This window comes from Osmerus eperlanus, chromosome 7 (genome assembly GCF_963692335.1).
Source record: "Osmerus eperlanus chromosome 7, fOsmEpe2.1, whole genome shotgun sequence".
Taxonomy (NCBI): Eukaryota; Metazoa; Chordata; class Actinopteri; order Osmeriformes; family Osmeridae; genus Osmerus; species Osmerus eperlanus.
In genome coordinates, this window is record NC_085024.1 from 14,998,446 (window position 1) to 15,015,726 (window position 17,281).

At 45.4% G+C, this 17,281-nt stretch overlaps 2 protein-coding genes across 4 annotated transcripts; one reads left to right on the forward strand and one right to left on the reverse strand.

Moving 5' to 3' along the window:
• Positions 1–19: 19 nt before the first annotated feature.
• atp6v1c1a (ATPase H+ transporting V1 subunit C1a) lies at positions 20–6,792 on the reverse strand. 2 transcript variants are annotated; one of them, XM_062465149.1, is made up of 13 exons: positions 6,634–6,792; positions 6,063–6,248; positions 5,406–5,473; positions 4,032–4,117; positions 3,812–3,906; positions 3,586–3,677; positions 3,219–3,317; positions 3,037–3,105; positions 2,812–2,904; positions 2,634–2,727; positions 1,273–1,370; positions 989–1,115; positions 20–854 (listed from the first exon to the last, which is right to left on the reverse strand). In XM_062465149.1, the coding sequence occupies exons 2-13, from the start codon at positions 6,192–6,194 to the stop codon at positions 756–758; spliced, it is 1,152 nt and encodes a 383-aa protein (XP_062321133.1). In that variant the 5' UTR covers positions 6,195–6,248; positions 6,634–6,792; the 3' UTR covers positions 20–755. The 2 variants fall into 2 exon arrangements, with proteins under 2 accessions (XP_062321133.1, XP_062321134.1); XM_062465150.1 differs by having other exon boundaries at positions 6,639–6,789.
• A 3,333-nt stretch (positions 6,793–10,125) lies between these two features.
• On the forward strand, positions 10,126–17,253 carry LOC134023218 (antizyme inhibitor 1-like). 2 transcript variants are annotated; one of them, XM_062465153.1, is made up of 12 exons: positions 10,126–10,278; positions 11,404–11,526; positions 12,298–12,463; positions 12,705–12,878; positions 13,245–13,417; positions 13,578–13,712; positions 13,849–13,930; positions 14,124–14,198; positions 14,586–14,751; positions 15,129–15,244; positions 15,495–15,712; positions 15,813–17,253. In XM_062465153.1, the coding sequence occupies exons 3-12, from the start codon at positions 12,362–12,364 to the stop codon at positions 15,925–15,927; spliced, it is 1,356 nt and encodes a 451-aa protein (XP_062321137.1). In that variant the 5' UTR covers positions 10,126–10,278; positions 11,404–11,526; positions 12,298–12,361; the 3' UTR covers positions 15,928–17,253. The 2 variants fall into 2 exon arrangements, with proteins under 2 accessions (XP_062321137.1, XP_062321136.1); XM_062465152.1 differs by lacking the exon at positions 10,126–10,278 and adding an exon at positions 10,548–10,759.
• The last annotated feature ends 28 nt before the right edge of the window (positions 17,254–17,281 follow it).

The following is a 17,281-nucleotide window of genomic DNA, read 5'->3' on the forward strand; positions in this document are numbered from 1 at the left end:
CTCTGATTTACTAAATGAATTAAAACAAATACCAGTCCTTATATTATTTATTCATATTTGAATATGTACGACATACACGTTGTTCACATATACACACACATATATATATATATATCTCTTTTGACATCAAATATACACAACATGAGACACACATTTTGTTACACAAATTGTTTCAGAATGGACTACTACCTTAAAACAAGTAAACCGGATGTGCTTCGACTTATGAGAAAAAGACCAAATTACTCACAGCACAAATTAACAATGAGGACCACTGAAATACTCAGCTATCAACGTGCACCACACATGTGGAAGGAATGACTGAAAATACCCATAATCCTTCTGTACCTTTATTAAAATCCAATCAATAGATTCTTTCACCTCAGGTCAGCACACACTGTAAATACTTTGCCATAAAAAAAAAAAAGTAAACAAAAAAGAACAAAACAACAAACATCAACTTGATTTTTGACCACACAGTTAAGAGTGGCAGAAGAAGCCCTTTCAGTGCTTTTTCACACCACATGGAATGAGCATGCAAATCTGGGGGGCAGGGGGGGGACGGACGGGACTGGGGGGCAGTGTACCCCAGACAAGCTGGGGGAAGGCTTATTAGGGCAATGAGACCCCTCCCCTTCAGGAAGAAGGCGGGGTGATCAGGGTAAAGGAGCGAGACAAGCCGAAGAAGACAGCAAAACACAGGTTAGTTTGCACTCATAGCATCTCAACCTAAATACAGGGCAAACCGGGAGGAGATGTTAGACTTTGAAGTCCAGCAGGTTGCAGTCTATCTTGTAGTAGACGTATGGGTAGTACTCCTGTTGACTCAAGTTCAGACCAGGGATGTCCATAGCAGACTGGAGGCACAAGACGCACATTCACATCTCACATGAATGCCCACTGTTACTTGCCGCAGCTCTGCAAACCACTATAAACGTGAATGAGTTCATTCTGTGCACACCACTCCAGTCATCCCTTCACTCATACTCACGTCCATGATGGCCGCTGCGCTGCTGTCCAGGTGCTTGTACAGGTCGAACAGGACCTCGCGCAGCTTCTTCACATTCTTCTTGTTGGGCTGGAGAAGCATGGCCTGGAAGTTCACCGGTAACCCATACCTGTAAAGACACACACACACACACCACACACACACACACACACGTGCGCACCAATAAGCAAGACTGATGTCAGGGGACCCCCTTCTTCCCTAACAGAGAGAACAACTAAGACGGCATTGAAGGTTTACGACAGCAACAAAATGGCCACCACGAATACCTGAGGACAGATTCCACAAACACCCTTAGAGCCTTGATGTGGATCCAGGCAATGAAGGCCTCACTGAAGTTCACTTTGAGCCACCGAACCAGAGGCCCCTGCAGAGAGAGGAGGAGGACCAGCGTTAAGGCCTCCACAGGCTCACTACAGCTACTCAATAATGTCCCACTGAGACATGTGCAGAGCATGCACTGTCCCATGTCACTGTGCTATGCAGCATTGCATGTGTGATGCCGGGGGCAATTCTCCCTGGGGCCTCCTATAACCGAAGCATCTAGAACAGTGGTTCTCAACCCTGGTCCTCAAGTACCCCCTGTCCTGCATGTTTTCAAATGAACGGTCGTCAGCAGGCTTCTGCATTACTAGATAACGTCCCATTCATTTGAATCAGGTGTGTTGGAGCAGGGAAACATCTAAAACATGCAGGACAGGGGGTACTTGAGGACCAGGGATGAGAACCACTGATCCAGAACAGTGGCGGCTGCTGGTCTTTCAAATAGGGGAAGCTCATTTTCGGCCTACATGATATACATTTTCCATTTATTTTGCTAGTTCACTGGCTAGTTCACTCTAACCTAGTCTACTGTATGAATGAATGAACAATCTAACGAAACAATATTAAACTCAAAGGAAATGTGGGAATTAGGTTAAACTGAAACAAGAAATGTGGTGTATAATTGTATGAAATGTATGATGAAAATTTCGCAATTTCGCCAAGCAAATACCAAGAAATAGGTTGCAGCAGTTAGTCTTTGGACTACACTTGCAAAATCCGCGATGGGACTGAGCTCGAATATCTTCTGCGACTTTTTATAGTACAAATTTGCTGTCAATCAAAAGGAGACGCAGTCTTTCGACAGACCCTCCAATCATCACGCAGAAGCCCGGCGTCCAGGCCAGCCCACTCCTCCATTCACCCCCAGAGACGCTGAGCGTCCGTGGGTGGGACATAATCGCAGCATTTATCCAATGACCGTATAGTTTCGAAGCACTGAAAAAAACTGTTCAAAGCAGCCCCATTAAAGTCCATGGACGCTTGACTTCAACAGGGAAATGCACTGTGACGCTACGGGAAATTATGAGAAGAAAATCGTGTCAGTCGACCTGCTGCCATATGTAGCCGATTCTGAACGAACTCGTCTTCGAGATGAACGTGTTCTAACGTATTTAAAATGTTAACACAATAGTAAACATTTGACCATACATTTTTTGACATTTTACGGGAAGCCGAGCTTCCCTTGTAGTCTTAAAGAAATCGCCACTGATCTAGAATCACTCTGATGAAAACCCAGTGCAGTGTCTGGAGACCAGACAACGTTGGCAGTGTCTGGAGACATGCAGAAGGCCTGGAGAACACGTACAAACTGCTTCTTCTTGTCCGTGGACAGACGAGTCATCTCCTCCTTGTCGGCCTTCAGCTCCTCCTCGTTGTACTGGAAGTCCCTCACTGTGAACCTGGGGTCAGAGGCGGGGTCAGAGTTCAGGGCCCAGAACGTGTGTGTGTGTGCGTGAGTCCTGGACCAGGCGGTGGGAGCTTACCTGTTCTCCCTGGCCTTGTGTTTGAAGTCGTCGAGGGCCTTCCTGAAGAGAGTCACACTGAAGAGACCGCTGTCATGGTCCTCAAAAAGCAGGCTGTTTCACACACGCACACACAGATACATAAATATATACCTAACGCATAAATCCATACCTAAAAGCAGTCTAGTGTTAAACAATCAACCTAATTATGCAGGTTCCGAATCTTGATCTCCAATATGAACTTACTTGGTGGATCTGGGCACCACCATCTCAGCAAGAGTTTCATAGTTCTTCTGCCAGTCAGCATAACCGGTCCTGAAAAGAGAACAGTAGTATAGTTCATCAAAACCCCTCTGCTGTCCAACAACTGGCCTTGAACAAATTAGATTCATATGATTTTGACATTAAGTGGCGGTAGAAAGTCTTACTTTGGTACAACCACCAGCATAGTGATCAGGTACTCTGAGTCAACAACAAAGTCATCCTTCTTGACAATGTCAGCAAGACTTCTTGTCAGGAGGCTCCCCCTAGTGAGAGACAGCAGTATTGCAGAACACCAATCGCACACAACAAAGAGTTCTGCCAAAATATTACTCTAAATGATCATTGTTTCGAGATACATACATATAAGTGATACTATATAGTATCACCATCGAACTATATCTCCTATGAGGGTCTTTAATATGAATATTGCTTGGTTGTATAAACTAATATGTTTTCCTAACACTTGGACAAGATCATCTAAAAGAGGGTTACAGACTCAGGGGTCAGGGGGCTGTGGGAAGTAGGACTCACGCGTTCTTCCTCTCCAGGTTCTGCAGGTTCCCCTTCAGGTTGTTGTAGGCAGACGCCCTGGCCTTCAGGTCGTTGTCAATTTGGGTCACTTGCTGTAGAGGAGAACCAACATGGAGATATGCTCAGAGAATACTCCGCAGCATACTCACTCAATATAAAGGGTACTGACAGACCGAATTAAAAGGCAACAGGTAAACTGTCTGTGAGGGGGCTGGGTGTGACTTGCCTTAGAAATGATTTCAGAGATGTTTTTCAAGGACTGTTTGATGGGGTACTTAGCCATGTCCCACTGGAACCGTGTGATATAGGTGACCAGGTCCACTGGGAGGGAGGGGGGGGGGGCAATGTGATGTATAGTATAAATCAAGTGCACCGCAAGTATGGCAGTGTTGACCAGAGGCATGCTGTTAAAGTCAACTTAGCTCCAGTAGCCTGAGCTAGCTTACCTCCGTTAGCAAGCAGGTTCTCCTGGACCTTGTCCCGGCTGTCCTCCAGCACATCGGCCATGTACTGAGCCACTTTCCTCACCACACTGTGAACAGCCAGGAGACAGTGAGGCAGGCAGGCTGGGCAGGAGCCCAGCAACATCAAAAAGATCACACACTGCTGGTAGGCCCATTCAGGGTAGTATGTTTTCATAACACACGTTGTTCAAAGGCATCAAAGCGGACCCTCCGAACCGAGCGACGCATGTAGAGCATCGCTGTGCTCTCCTCGCTCTCCAGTTTAGCCCTATTCCAGGGCCTTAGGCCTGGGCTTATAACATGTAACTGTGCAGTTATATCCCTACTTTAATACTAAAATATGTTTATAGTCCAACACTGTTCAAGATGCGTAGAATTGACCCCTCATGTGCTCATATGATATTACATTATTATGTGAAGAACCAATAACAGATCTGTATGCTTAACACTGTTCATGATAGTAGAAAACAACTCATGAAGGACAATGATGTTTGCATAATGAAATACCAAGCTAGATAAATGTCTGTTTGAGGTTCTAGATCTCATCTCACCCCTGTACCCTGCAAACAGCACGCCTCTGGAGCTATTCAGTGCTTATGGTGCCAGCACAAATTAAATTAGAAAGTAATAGCATTAAAATTTAAAATGTTCAAATGGAATATTATATGCTAAATCTGAAATTGTATTTCAGAGATTGATATCGAATTGAACAGTTTTGATTTGAAATGGCACTAAAGTACAGAGGCTGGGTTAGGAGGACTGGCCGCAGGCTTCTGTAGTCTGTGGTTCCTCTGGGGCTTCCAGCTAATGTTGGCCTTTCCCAGGCGCTCATCAGAGGAAGCCCAGGACGTGTGAGTTTTGGACCTCAGGTTTTCCAACGTTTATATATAACTTCTTCAAAATCACCAACAAGCCCATAAGTCACCAGGTTTAAATATCACCCAGGAAAGAGATGCTGATGTGTCACCCAACTGAAAATTGCTAACTTTAGTCCGCAGGGGCTGGTAGACTCATGTCTGTGTGAAATTCCTCCTTTCTACAAGGCAGGGAAGGGATTAGAGGGCTGGGCCTGGGTCCAGGCTTCCAGGATCCGAGACTGACCGGCCCTCACAGGTCAGGCATGCTGCCTCAACAAAAACACTCTGTGGCTTGTCCCTCCAGCTCAACACCTTTGTGCTTTATGATGCGCCTCTGTCATTTCACTGATCTGATATCAATAGTTCTGAAATGGATGTGTAGCCCGGACCTGTGCTATGTCGATAACACTCCTACTAACAGCTTGGCCTACAGTCCCAATTTGGCACTGATTATAACCATATTCAATGCTGGTTGGAGGAATACAAGAGTAGGCCCTACCTTTCAACAAACTGGTCCAGTTTGGCCAGCTCGTCAGACAGGCCCACTAAGACATCGAGCGTTCCCACCTGGAGGAGAAGAAAAAGACACAAGCAGGACCACGTGAGTGATTGGGCTGTGCATTCCTGGGACAGAGGGTCTTTGTGGAGCCTGCAGAACAGTGTTTTGATAGAGACTTGAGGGGCCTCGTCGGTTGCCTGTGACGTGCAGGGGGGCCCCGTGTGTTTAGGACGGCGACTCTTTTGTGGGAACTCCTTAGTGCGTCGCAAACAGTTCCAAGAAAACATCCCGAGCCCACGTGGCGAGAGGTCAGCGAGGTCCCTCAACCCACGGGACGGTGAGTAACGAGGCGAGGAGCCGTCTGTAAATCTGATGCTTCAAATCCTTTCAAATACATTTTGAGTTTAATTTACAACGTGTGACTGGCCAGATGGGTGGATTTTTGTACGTTTGGCACTATTGGCCGGGAACGCTCACCCCATGTAAATCAATTAAACAAGCGCATCCCCAAAATTTGAAGGGATTCAAAGCACAACCAGCAATTCAGATGATATGCATTCAAAATGTAGATTACACTGCAACCCAACACAATTCAGATTCAACAGACTCACAGGGTTATAAAGAATAAACACAACGCCATAAGAAAGGTAAACAAACCTTGAGGTCTGGTATGTTGAACTTGTTGTTGGTAGAGATGTTATTGGTCTTTGTTGTGGCCACCATCATCTTGTCCCAGGTTTGCTGGCATGTCTTCTCTCCAGGAGCAGAAATCAACCAAAACTCTGTCATGGCTGCTACAGACTGACAACAATTCTGAACAGGTCACTGGAGGGTGCAGGAGGGCTGAAAGACAGAAATATGTATGGTAACCAACTGAATATGTTATTATTTTATTATTAAGAAAGCCTGGCCCCACGAGCAACCTTTATTAAGGAATGACAGTTTACTGTGACACTGACAGCTCTCTCTGACATCTGCGACTTGTGGAGATGGGCCTTGTTTGAAAATGCATTTTATCATGCAGAGGTCGAACCTCGGCTAGGAACTAGTTATTTTAACAGCCACAATACAGTAAAATTTCTTCTTGCGTTGTAGCTGGACGTACAGGATTACACGACATTATACGCTATTAGCTAGCTTAGCAGACAGAAGTAGCAGCAATCAACAGCACAACAGACCAAAGAGAAAGCTAACTGTTGCTAGCTAATGACATTTTAGGGAGTCTTACCTTACTTCAAATGAAAATAATTGTTGATAGTTAACAATATTCAGTATTCAGTCCGTGTTATGGATCACTGTTCATAATTGCTGAACAGGTCGTGAGCTAGCTGCTACAGAGGTCTCCTGACCATCACACACAGTCAGCTGATCCGATGGGGAACAGGAAGGCCTCTCGAGGGGGGATGGTCGTTGTACTCCAATAAACCTTGACTACTGCTCTCAACTGGCCAGGATGAAGTACTGCAGGAATTGAGTATCAAGAGAATGATGACTTTACAGATACCTTAAGTATGGCTGCAAGTATCTGCCTGCAAGCTGAATTTAATTGCACTTTAATTACAACTTGAGAAACACAAATTCTTCCTAATGTCTTATATTAGAAATTCCTTGTGTATCAGTACAAGTTAGGCTTCCAAATTAAGCTTCAAGACATACCCCACTAACTGGCTTTGCATTCTGGACAGACTATAAATTCAAGATTACCTCAGCGACAGCGACATTCCTGCCCTATCAGTAACAATCTTGCATGCCAAGTCAGCACGGAGAGAAGGAGGTATTGACTTTCTAAATTTGAACAGGAGTCCAGTTTCCTGACCGTGGGTGTCTCCAGGGAACAGCCCACAAAGGGATAATGTTTATAGTTCAGTGAGTCTGGGGCGCATTGTTTGGGACACAATGCCTGGTCTGGCTGGAGCCGACCCCGGGGATCAAACGCCAGGGTGGGTTTGCCCACTTTTGGACCTGAGCCAGTCTGCTAGGACGCTGCTGGATGGTGGCCAGCTAATAGGATAGCCACACCACTGGGGCTGTAGTTTGGGACTGGAACTTTGGTGCACTGGGGAGAGGGCAATGTGTCTCAGGTATGTCTGATATCATAATGCAAGTTCTATCAAAGGCTCTGTTTCTAGAGTTGCATTTTACTCTTCATCAAGGTGAGATAGAGGTACTGTACACATAAGGAGAGAGAGATTTGAGCAAGTTTCTTGTGTCAATTAAATTAGTCGATAAGTCTCTTTAGTCCTCCTGCTTTGTATACAGAGCATTTCATTACCTGTACATATCACATGTTTGAACTTAATATTGTGTCCTCTCAGCCCACTTCAGTTCACTCACAGTTCAAAACCCCTCTCCCTCACTACAGCCTTCAAGACATCATTCACCTGACCTACATGACTGCTATTCATGTTCAAGTAACTATGTCCAAGGTTATATTGTTATTTTATTAATTATCAGAGAAGGTTTTGACCCCCCAGGTCTTCTAACCTGCTCTGTGATTACAATACATCAGTAATTATGCGCCTTGTTTTAGTGTCTTTGACATTGAACTCATCAATTTTGGTGGACTAAGCAAAGAGGGCACTGCAGGTTACAGAGGGCGGAATTGTGTGAGACTCGTGTTATTGTTTCGGTTGGAGATAGTACTATCCATTCTGTCAACTCGTACAATAGCTTTGTTACAAGGACTTGCCCTGGGAAACCTGACCCGCAGTCAAACATAAATCATGACCACGTTTCAAGAAGATCCCGTAAGAACAAGTCATTTTTTTGACTTCACATTTTCACAAGTAGCAGTGAGTTACAAGTGATTTGTTATGAAATGTCTTTTCTTTTGAGACATCACTCTGATTCCATCAAAATAAAGCATTAGACACATATTATTAAAAAAAAATGCTTATTTTGAAAGAAATGCTGTTGATGTCTTATAAGCGTACACATTTGTAGATGAATGCTACAAGTGGTTTGGTTTATATAATCCTACTCAACATTCACATCAGAGGAAAGCTCTGTTTGTGAGTTCTTTTACTTAGCAACATTCTTTGGCAAATGGCGGGGCGTTGGAACACCGTGGTATAAATCACAGCATTAACAACAACAAGTAGAATCAAGCTCGGTTGCGTAACGCAGAGACAAGTTACTGACTGCATGATCTGACGGGGATCTGATTCAACCCGCTCCTACTCACCAGAACCTCCAGACTCCACTGTATAGCACAGCACTATAGAATATATGTAGTAGTTCACTCCCAACTGTGTGTATGTGTGTATGTGTGTGTGAATTTGTTCTTCCTCAAGTGAACACAGTGCCTGCCTTACCTGTGAAGGTCAGACAGAAAAATAGAAGATGATATTTCGAAATGTCATGTGAGGTTAGTCTTTTCTCTGTGAGACGATAAGCCTACATAGATTACACCCATTGGCACAAATCAAATCAAATTGATTTCTTTATAGTCCTTTTTACAAACAATTCAACAGAGGGCTTCACGTATGCCCATATAACTGCAGCTAAACCACCCTAAACCCTCAAGGAACATTGAAGTGTCCTTCCTTATTCATTCTGTCCTTCCATCCGTTGGTCACACTGTTTGTGGATATTTGGGCCACACTTCAGACTTCAGCTGGGCCCTCAGTGTTTCGATGTAATCTGTTCAATGTTGGCAAATGAGAATTCCTGTGACACAATGCAGGCTCTGGAGTGTTTTCCCTCAGCGTGGGCGGGACACACGTCTCGGTGTCCAGCGAGCGCTTGGTAGCCGTGGCCATTATGATGCAAACAATGGAAATCAAACATTGCAGTTTACTGGAAAGCACTTTAGATGCTATGTGTGATTATACCTCATGTACATACTCCATGATACATTCTGACGGGGGTCCAGACACAAAACTCGGAACAGCTTTTGTGTTCGGGGCCTCAGGAAAAGGGAGAAAGTTTCTGCCTTAAGTGTTTACAATAGGCAGAGCAATATTTATTATGAGCAAAACAAAATACTCATTGTTTATTTTTCCATAGCCAGTACCCATAGCGTTTATGAGGTGTTTTCTTTATTTACCCTCTCAGGTAAACATTAAGAATGTGGTTTGGACTTTAGACAGAGTACAGTGTATCTACACAGATCAACAGTGTACATTGACTTGTACTCTCTTGCTATTTGTGCATTTTATATGACTGTGTGTCGAATTGGAATTGTTGACAAGTCCAAAATATGAGTATGTTGTCAGGTCAGTGTTCTTCACATTAAGTCGAACACACAGAGCCATACATTTCAGAATATGGACATTGACAACATTAGAGACAATACAAATGGGATTCGAAAAGTAACCTACCCTAACAATAAAAACAGATTAGAAGAATGAAGAGTGTCATATATTTAGTTGATTACTCAAATGATATAACAATATCAGAGCAATATCATCCATTGACAAATTAAAACTAATTGCAGACACATTTGTTATAATTGAAATCCAATAGAAATATAAGTTACATGTATTATTGTGTCGATGTGAACTAATCCTTTACCTTGCCCAGAATTGCCCTAATCAGTGTTTTAATTGGAGATTTTGTTCAAGCCTTTGAAGAAAACAAACTTGACAAAAAATTCCTGACTTGGATTAAACCCTTCTCCACCAATGGAATGCAGGAAAGAAAATATGCAAATGAATCCCCTCATAATATTTGCTACGTCTTCAGAGGGCTGGGCAACTTTACAAACTCTCGACTAGGGAGGGCAAAGACCAAAGACGATACCAAGTATGTGCTTTAATTTGAGGACACACACAAGCTATTCAAAGTCCAGTGTACTTCTGAGAATGCGATAGTATTTCACGGAGCAGAACCTTTGAGGTGCCATGGGAAGAGGAATGAAGACCTAACCAAGGTATTACTTAATCTTTGGTTATGTGGTAATTTTATCTGACAGTTGTAGATCATTCAACAGGGGCCCATTGATAATACATGTATCTGCGCTTTTCCGAAAGTACATTTTAAATTGTAATTTTTTTAATGTAGAATAAATATAGGCTACTTTTTATGTTAATGTCATGGAACATAGGCTATGTATAGGACGCGAATTATTAACAAAGATTTGCAATCTTCGTGTTTAGCAATGTGGACTAGGTGCTTTGACAGCTCGAAACCACGCCCATTCTTCTGTCACTTTGTAAACCGCCGTTCTTTTTCCTCGTCCTCTCCGTCCCGACCTCGACAACTGGCACTGCGTACCACCATAATCTCCTTTAACACCGCGACGGGCATTAAATGGCACTTTTTCTTTCATCTTTTAGTAACCCCATCCCTCTTTAAAAATTCCGCCTAAAAAGAGAAAACGGTCTACCCCCAATTTTGGGTTTTTATCTCACGTAAGTAGCCAATATGTACCGCTACAGTGGCCACACTACAGTAGCTAGCTAACTGTTAGCAATATAGCCTATCAACGTTGGAGCTAGCTAGTCAAACCACTAGCAATACGCACCATATGCAAGGTCGTTGTACTATGTATATACAGTAGTAGGCTACAGTATTGAGTGTAGATGACTTGTAATCGTCGTTATTAGTCGATGTAGTCGATATATTGTTCTAATGGAAATACTCGAAAGCTATGTTCCACGTAATAATGTATTTTGTAGCTAGCTGATAGTGTATGAATATAGTCATTTAGCCAAATGTGGCTAGCTCGCTGCCTGATTGATATACGTCAGCTTCAATAGCTGTGTTTTGATTGGAAAGGTTTGAGGTCTCGTTTTGAAATCCACATCGTTAATAAAAAGTCTGACGAAATTGCTTGAACACAATAGTAATTAAACCCATTTTCGAAAAATACTATTAAAATGGTGTATAAATGGATAATGTCAAACCATTCGGTTTTAATGACTATTTTGGGCACATCTTTTGACTTGACTTATAGTAGGATTCTCTGTTGCATTGCCATGTAATGTTTCAATTCATTAATCACCTTTATATTTCAACCTCATCCCTATCATTTTGTCCTCTGTGTTCTGTTCAGGTTTACTATAACTACCCGGAGGGCCTAGGGGCTGCTCTCTACAGGGAGCCCTTCGACTTCAACGCCGAGCCTCCTTGGGATCCCAGCTGATAGTAGGAGAGATCCAGTTCGGGACTCGTCCAGGTGAGGAGAGTTCAGCACATGCTAAGATCACAAACCACACACAACCTTGTTGTGTCTCCTGTAGGGAAGAACAGGTTGCAAGGTAGCTATGAATTAGCTAGAGCTGCTGCCTTGAAGGCAAGACGGGTTCTCCGTGGTGCTTCTGTTAACAGCTGATCAGGGCAGATAATTCCCTCAGTTGCCTGGTCTATTTAGCATCCCCCGACCACATTGTCTGTCCTCGGACCGGCCAGTCCATTGCACATCTGGGCCACTGCTCAGGTCGCTGAGCCAGGCCGGCCCATTGTGTAACATTATTGAGAGCAGAGATCTGTCAGCCAAGCCCATGCTTTGGTCCCCCAGCTAATGCCATCAAAGGAACCCCTTATGGTTCACTGCCAGTGGGATTTATCCTAATTGTTGGGAGTAATTGATGGTAAAGTAAACGAACTCCCTGCCCCAGTGCAAGTGTTTTCACAGTGGCTGTGTCGACGTCCAGAGGTCCCCAACATGTGACGGCTCGTCCTTGCATTCGATTGGCCGACTTCGAGAGATGGCTTTTTTTCTCCTCACAGCGAGTGCGTAGATCCCTGTTTCAGGAGCTCCACGGCTTCACCAGCCCGCTCTGCAGAGTTAACTGCTGTGTTCTGACACTTGCGACTCATACCTTTTTTTAAATTTATTTTTTATAGGTTTCACTGTTTTGTAAGGAGAAGCCAAACTCTAGCGGTGGGCCAATGTTTTGCTAACGACCACAGGAATTTCACGTCTCCTCTGCTCTTCTTTTAACAGTTAGTTGCCCTCTTCAGGCCGGTCACATTCTTTATGACTGTCGGATTTACGGACAACGGTTGAGATGAAAGGACTGGCTGATGACGCGAGCTGCTCTGTGGCCCTACTGGACGGAGCCGTGGCGCTCGGCGACGTGGTCGAAAATCACATCTATGAACAGACTATGGTGAGGCTCTCTCTGCGAAAACTCAACGCTCTGACAACCCCCTCTTTACTGACTCATTGTAAAATCATTTCCCTCGAAAGCGCTAGGCTGCACCCAGAATCGAAATGCGGTTAAGTAATGTTTACGTACATACCAGGAAGTTGCCCTGGTAACATGGGAGATAGTAGGTTAGCATGCTTCCCTTCTTCTTTTGGGTGTGGGTTGAAGGTGCGAGTCGAATCATATTGTCTTTCTGCCCCAGGCTGAGAAGAGTATGTTCTTTGTGGCGGACCTGGGTGTGGTGATGAGACGGCATGTTCTCTGGCAGACCCACATGACCCAGATCAGGCCCCACTACACCGTCAGGTGCAACACCAGCCCGGCCGTCATCGAGCTCCTGGCCGCCCTGGGAACCGGCTTCGTCTGTGCCAACAAGGTAGCCGGATGACTCGTCAATCAGAACCACTGCTGCTACCTGTCCCTGTGTTGTCGTCGTCCGTCCGCTTTTTTTTTTTTTTTAACTAGGGACTACCGAGTATTTACCGGAAGTGAACATTCTCACATCTCACTTTTGGGTTGCCTTGTAGTGCCACGTGTTGTACGCATTTACACCACAGACCCTTGTTGTGAAGTAGCGCCATCTAGTGGAGGTATCCATTTTACCACTCCTTTGAACCTACCTTTCCATTAAAAACCCTCTTTTGTAAGGTTAATGGGTAGCGTTTCTTTTTACCTGCAATGAGCTGCATATATATATATTTGTGTATCTTTGTTGTCTAACATCGAGGTCGTGTGTTTGCAGAGTGAACTGGAGCTGGTGCTAGGCTTCGGGGTTCCCTCTGAGGACATTGTCTACAGTGGGGTCTGTAAGCAGCTCTCTCAGATCAAGTACGCAGCCAAGAACGGGATTAACCTGCTGGTGTGTGACAACGAGGCCGAGCTCCGCAAGATCGCACGCTGCCATCCCAGTGCCAAGTAGGTCCCTACCTCACAGAGGCCACGCTCACTGGCCCCACACACACACACACACACACACACAAATAATACAACTGTACTACATACTACAATGGTTGTATTTGCAGTTTGAGATAAGAAAGCAAGTGGTTTGAAGTGTGTGTGTGTGTATGTGTGTCAGGCTGCTGCTCCAGGTGGCGACGGAGGCCTCCAGCCAGGGGGAGGAGCTGGCTGTGACCCCGGGCTCCAGCCTGAAGGAGTGCAGGCACCTGCTGGACAGTGCCAAGGAGCTGGGCCTGCAGGTGGTCGGGGCCAGGTGAGGGGGGGCCGACACTGAAACAGATGTACTCTTCCAATATTCATTGCGTTAGAGACACGTAACAGACCCAGCGGTAGGGAGGGAGGCATCCTTTCACCAAAGTTCTCCCACCAACTGTGCTATCCCCGTGCAGGTTCCACATCCCTGCTTCCTGTGACGACCCCGAGGTCTACACCCATGCCGTCTCGGACGCCCGCTGTGTCTTTGACATGGGGGTGAGTCAGCTAGATAGCCGCGGCTGAGAAGAGGTGGATTGTGAATGTGTCTTACTTAATGAGTAAACAGTAGGCTACAATGCAACAGTGTGTACTGTACAACTACACTACAATTCTAACAACATTTTTGCAACCAAAGTGGATCATATTGCTGTCCAAAGTAGAACTCCAACTCACTCCCTCTGTGTTTCAGGAGGATGTTGGCTTCAGTATGAAAGTGCTGGACATTGGAGGGGGGTTCAGTGGCTCAGAGGATCAACTCCAGCAGGTCAGTATGTCTCCGTTCTGCGTTACATAACGCTGAATAGATTACCTCAGAGCTGTTAGCCGCCTCACTGGTCACAGTCCACCAGGCCCATTCAACATCATAACAGCTCCCATAATGCAGTATTACTTTTTATTCCCTTTCGATTGAGTGGAATGTAACCCAGCAATCACACTTGCGTAACCCTAACCCTTCGGGGGCCTCCAGTACTGATGGAAACAAGGTTGGCATCGACCACCCCAAATATTGTCCTCACCCGCCCACGTTATGTAAAACCCTGGTGCGCGACTGTCAAAACATCCCAGTCGGGTTGTGACCGCCCCAGCAGAGATGTGCTGTCGACCCGTGATCCCGGATGGAGATTGTAACCGTGACGCCGTGCCTCCACAGATCGAGGGCGCCGTCCGCCCGCTGATGCAGCTCTACTTCCCCGCCTCCTCCGGCGTGTCCGTGGTGGCGGAGCCCGGCGCGTTCTTCGTCTCCTCGGCCTTCACCCTGGCCGTCAACATCGTCGCCAAGGAAGTGGTGTCCCGGGACCGCCGGGGCCAGTCACACGGTACATAGGCTCCCTTTAGCGCCGCAGCCTCACCAACATCCAGGAGCCTTACATCCACATAAAAGACTCAGCCTTACTAGTAATCTGCTGTCAGTCATGGTTACACCTTGGAGTTAATAAAATTACAGAGGCTTACAATGAGTTACTATAAGTATGAGTTGTGTGACCTGGATTAAATCAACTAGGGCTTGCACAAGCTCATACACAAACAGTATGATGTTGTATGGGGCCTCCCCTTGGCACTAAAGCTGCTATATATAGACCACTCTTATCTGTCACTTCATTGAGGTGACCCAGAGGTCACTAAACACAATAGGAGCCCATTAAACTCAAGTGTTCATCCCTCATTCTGCTGTTCCCCATCCGCTTCCCATCAGACGAGCCGTCTGCCAACGATGAACCCGAGTTCCTGTATTACATGAGCGACGGCGTCTACGGCTCCTTCGCCAGCAAGCTCACCGACGCCCTGATCCCGGCGCCCACTGTGCACAAGGTGGGCTTGATCTCTTAGTTTAGGGATAACTTGAGTCAAACCCTGTTGGATTTCCATACCCTAATGGCTTACAACTGATCATATATATATTTTTCATTAAAGGCAAGGTTTTGTCTGGGTTTACTCTTGCAGCATGGGTATGACAGCAGGACAGCAAATGTCAGCCCACCCGAAACCCGAGTTAGGGCACTCAGTAAACTTGAACCCAAAGTCTTAACTCCACCTCCATGTTTCCTCCGTGTGTGTCCAGGGCCCGGGGCCTGAGGAGCCTGTGTTCAGCAGCAGCCTGTGGGGGCCCTCGGGGGATGACCTGGACCAGGTGGTGGAGCAGTGTCTGCTGCCGGAGCTCAGCGTAGGGGACTGGCTCCTCTTCCCAAGGGCAGGGGCCTACGGCCTGGGCCAGCCCTGCTCCAGCTCCCCTGACTCGGATGTACCTCCAGTCTACTACTTCATTTCCACCGGCGACTGGTACGCACTACACAATAGGCCTTTATTGTGCAACTATGGCTCCTTTTATAAGTGTCGGTCAGGTTTCAGCTTACTGAGTTCTGGATTTGTTCCGTAACAGGTTTCAGATGCAGGAAGCCGGCGTTACCCAGGAGATCACAGTGAAGAGCTTCTCATTGATCCCTTACTTCCTCCACTCCAGCCAATCAGAGGGTGCCCTGTCCGTCCCAGCATAGAGCGAGACTGCGTGGAGACATCGCTACTTCCTCGTTTCTGATGACCTCAGCTGGTCAGCATTCCATTGGGAAGGATTAAATGTTGCGGTCTGCTTTTTTCATTTGTTAAGAAATTGAGTGTGATTTGTCGGGACCAGATTGAATTGGTGGCTCATCAACACAATGTGTTGTTGGATTGTAACAGCTATTCCTCTCCAGACAAAATAATTTAATTTACTATGAAACAAAAGGTATATATTTAAGATGGACAACTCCAACCTGCCAATGGGTATCACAAACACATTTATTTTAATTTAAATGTAATTGTAATGTAAATACCGCTACAGTAGCATCATCATGCCCTGGTGCTTGCCTTGTTGATCAGCCAGTACCATCAAAAGTGGGCCAGTTTATTTAAGTGAACACACTTTTCAGAATGCTTTTTAAAACGATATTTATGTGTATTTATAGTTTTAGCAGTTGTGTCGTTTTGTTTTGCAAATACGAATGGGATTTATTTAGCACTTGCTTTCAGTCAGTATTCAAAACAGGCTTTCACAACTCCAGGGCTAACTCACCAGACCCTTGAACAATTGGCAGTTCCTCCCTCCCTACCTACCAACTCTGGTCACTGTTCTCCATGTAAGGTACACTCGAAATGTCCACTTGAGGAAGCAGGGAGGTGAGCTGGGAAGACGGGCTGTCTGGTCATCTTGCCTGGGGTGGGAGGCTGAGAGCCCCTGGGGTCAGTACCCACCACCTGCCAGGTGATTTTAGTGTTTTTTTTTAACTTTTTGTCAACAGCACAGTGATGTTTAGCACCTGGAGTGAAGGCCAAGCTGCCAAACTACTGAAGTGTCAAGCAATGTGGTCATCAGAACTGGATACACCAGCATGTTGTCCTAGATTTGTGCCATGTATCTCCTTGTCCACTCGGTTGGTGAATTATTCATTGCCTTGTATGATGCTGCATCAGGAGGTGGTAGATTGGGTGGTTGTTGCTGTGTCACGTCAAATCAAAAGGCTTGTATTGAGAGGAAGTGCAGGAGATGGTGCAGAGGAAGTGTTTTGATGGGGAAGCATCTTTTTTTTTCTTCTCACAGCTAGAGGAAGAGGCTTTCTGACAAGCATGACGTTACTCGCTAAATGTCAAGTTTATACCATAGTTAAATGTGTCATAATTGATGATAAATATTCAAAGAATATTACCCTAGAAAAAGGTGCACAAAGTCAGTGAATGTGTCCTGTATTTGTGAGGAATAGGCAATTACACAGCCTATAAATTACTTGTAATTGTGCCCATACAAGTTATGAAACACATGAATAAAGACTACCTTGTTGACTGGATTATATGGTTACCCTTATTTTATCCTGC

Excerpts from the sequence above, each read along its gene's own strand:
- atp6v1c1a (XM_062465149.1), bottom strand. The coding sequence starts at position 6,194 with ATGACAGAGTTTTGGTTGATTTCTGCTCCTGGAGAGAAGACATGCCAG. Across the intron at positions 5,474-6,062 it reads TCAACATACCAGACCTCAAG|GTGGGAACGCTCGATGTCTT; the intron begins GTTTGTTTACCT and ends CTTCTCCTCCAG. Across the intron at positions 855-988 it reads GCGCAGCGGCCATCATGGAC|TCTGCTATGGACATCCCTGG; the intron begins GTGAGTATGAGT and ends TTGTGCCTCCAG.
- LOC134023218 (XM_062465153.1), top strand. The coding sequence starts at position 12,362 with ATGAAAGGACTGGCTGATGACGCGAGCTGCTCTGTGGCCCTACTGGAC. Across the intron at positions 12,879-13,244 it reads GCTTCGTCTGTGCCAACAAG|AGTGAACTGGAGCTGGTGCT; the intron begins GTAGCCGGATGA and ends GTGTGTTTGCAG. Across the intron at positions 13,931-14,123 it reads GCTGTGTCTTTGACATGGGG|GAGGATGTTGGCTTCAGTAT; the intron begins GTGAGTCAGCTA and ends TCTGTGTTTCAG.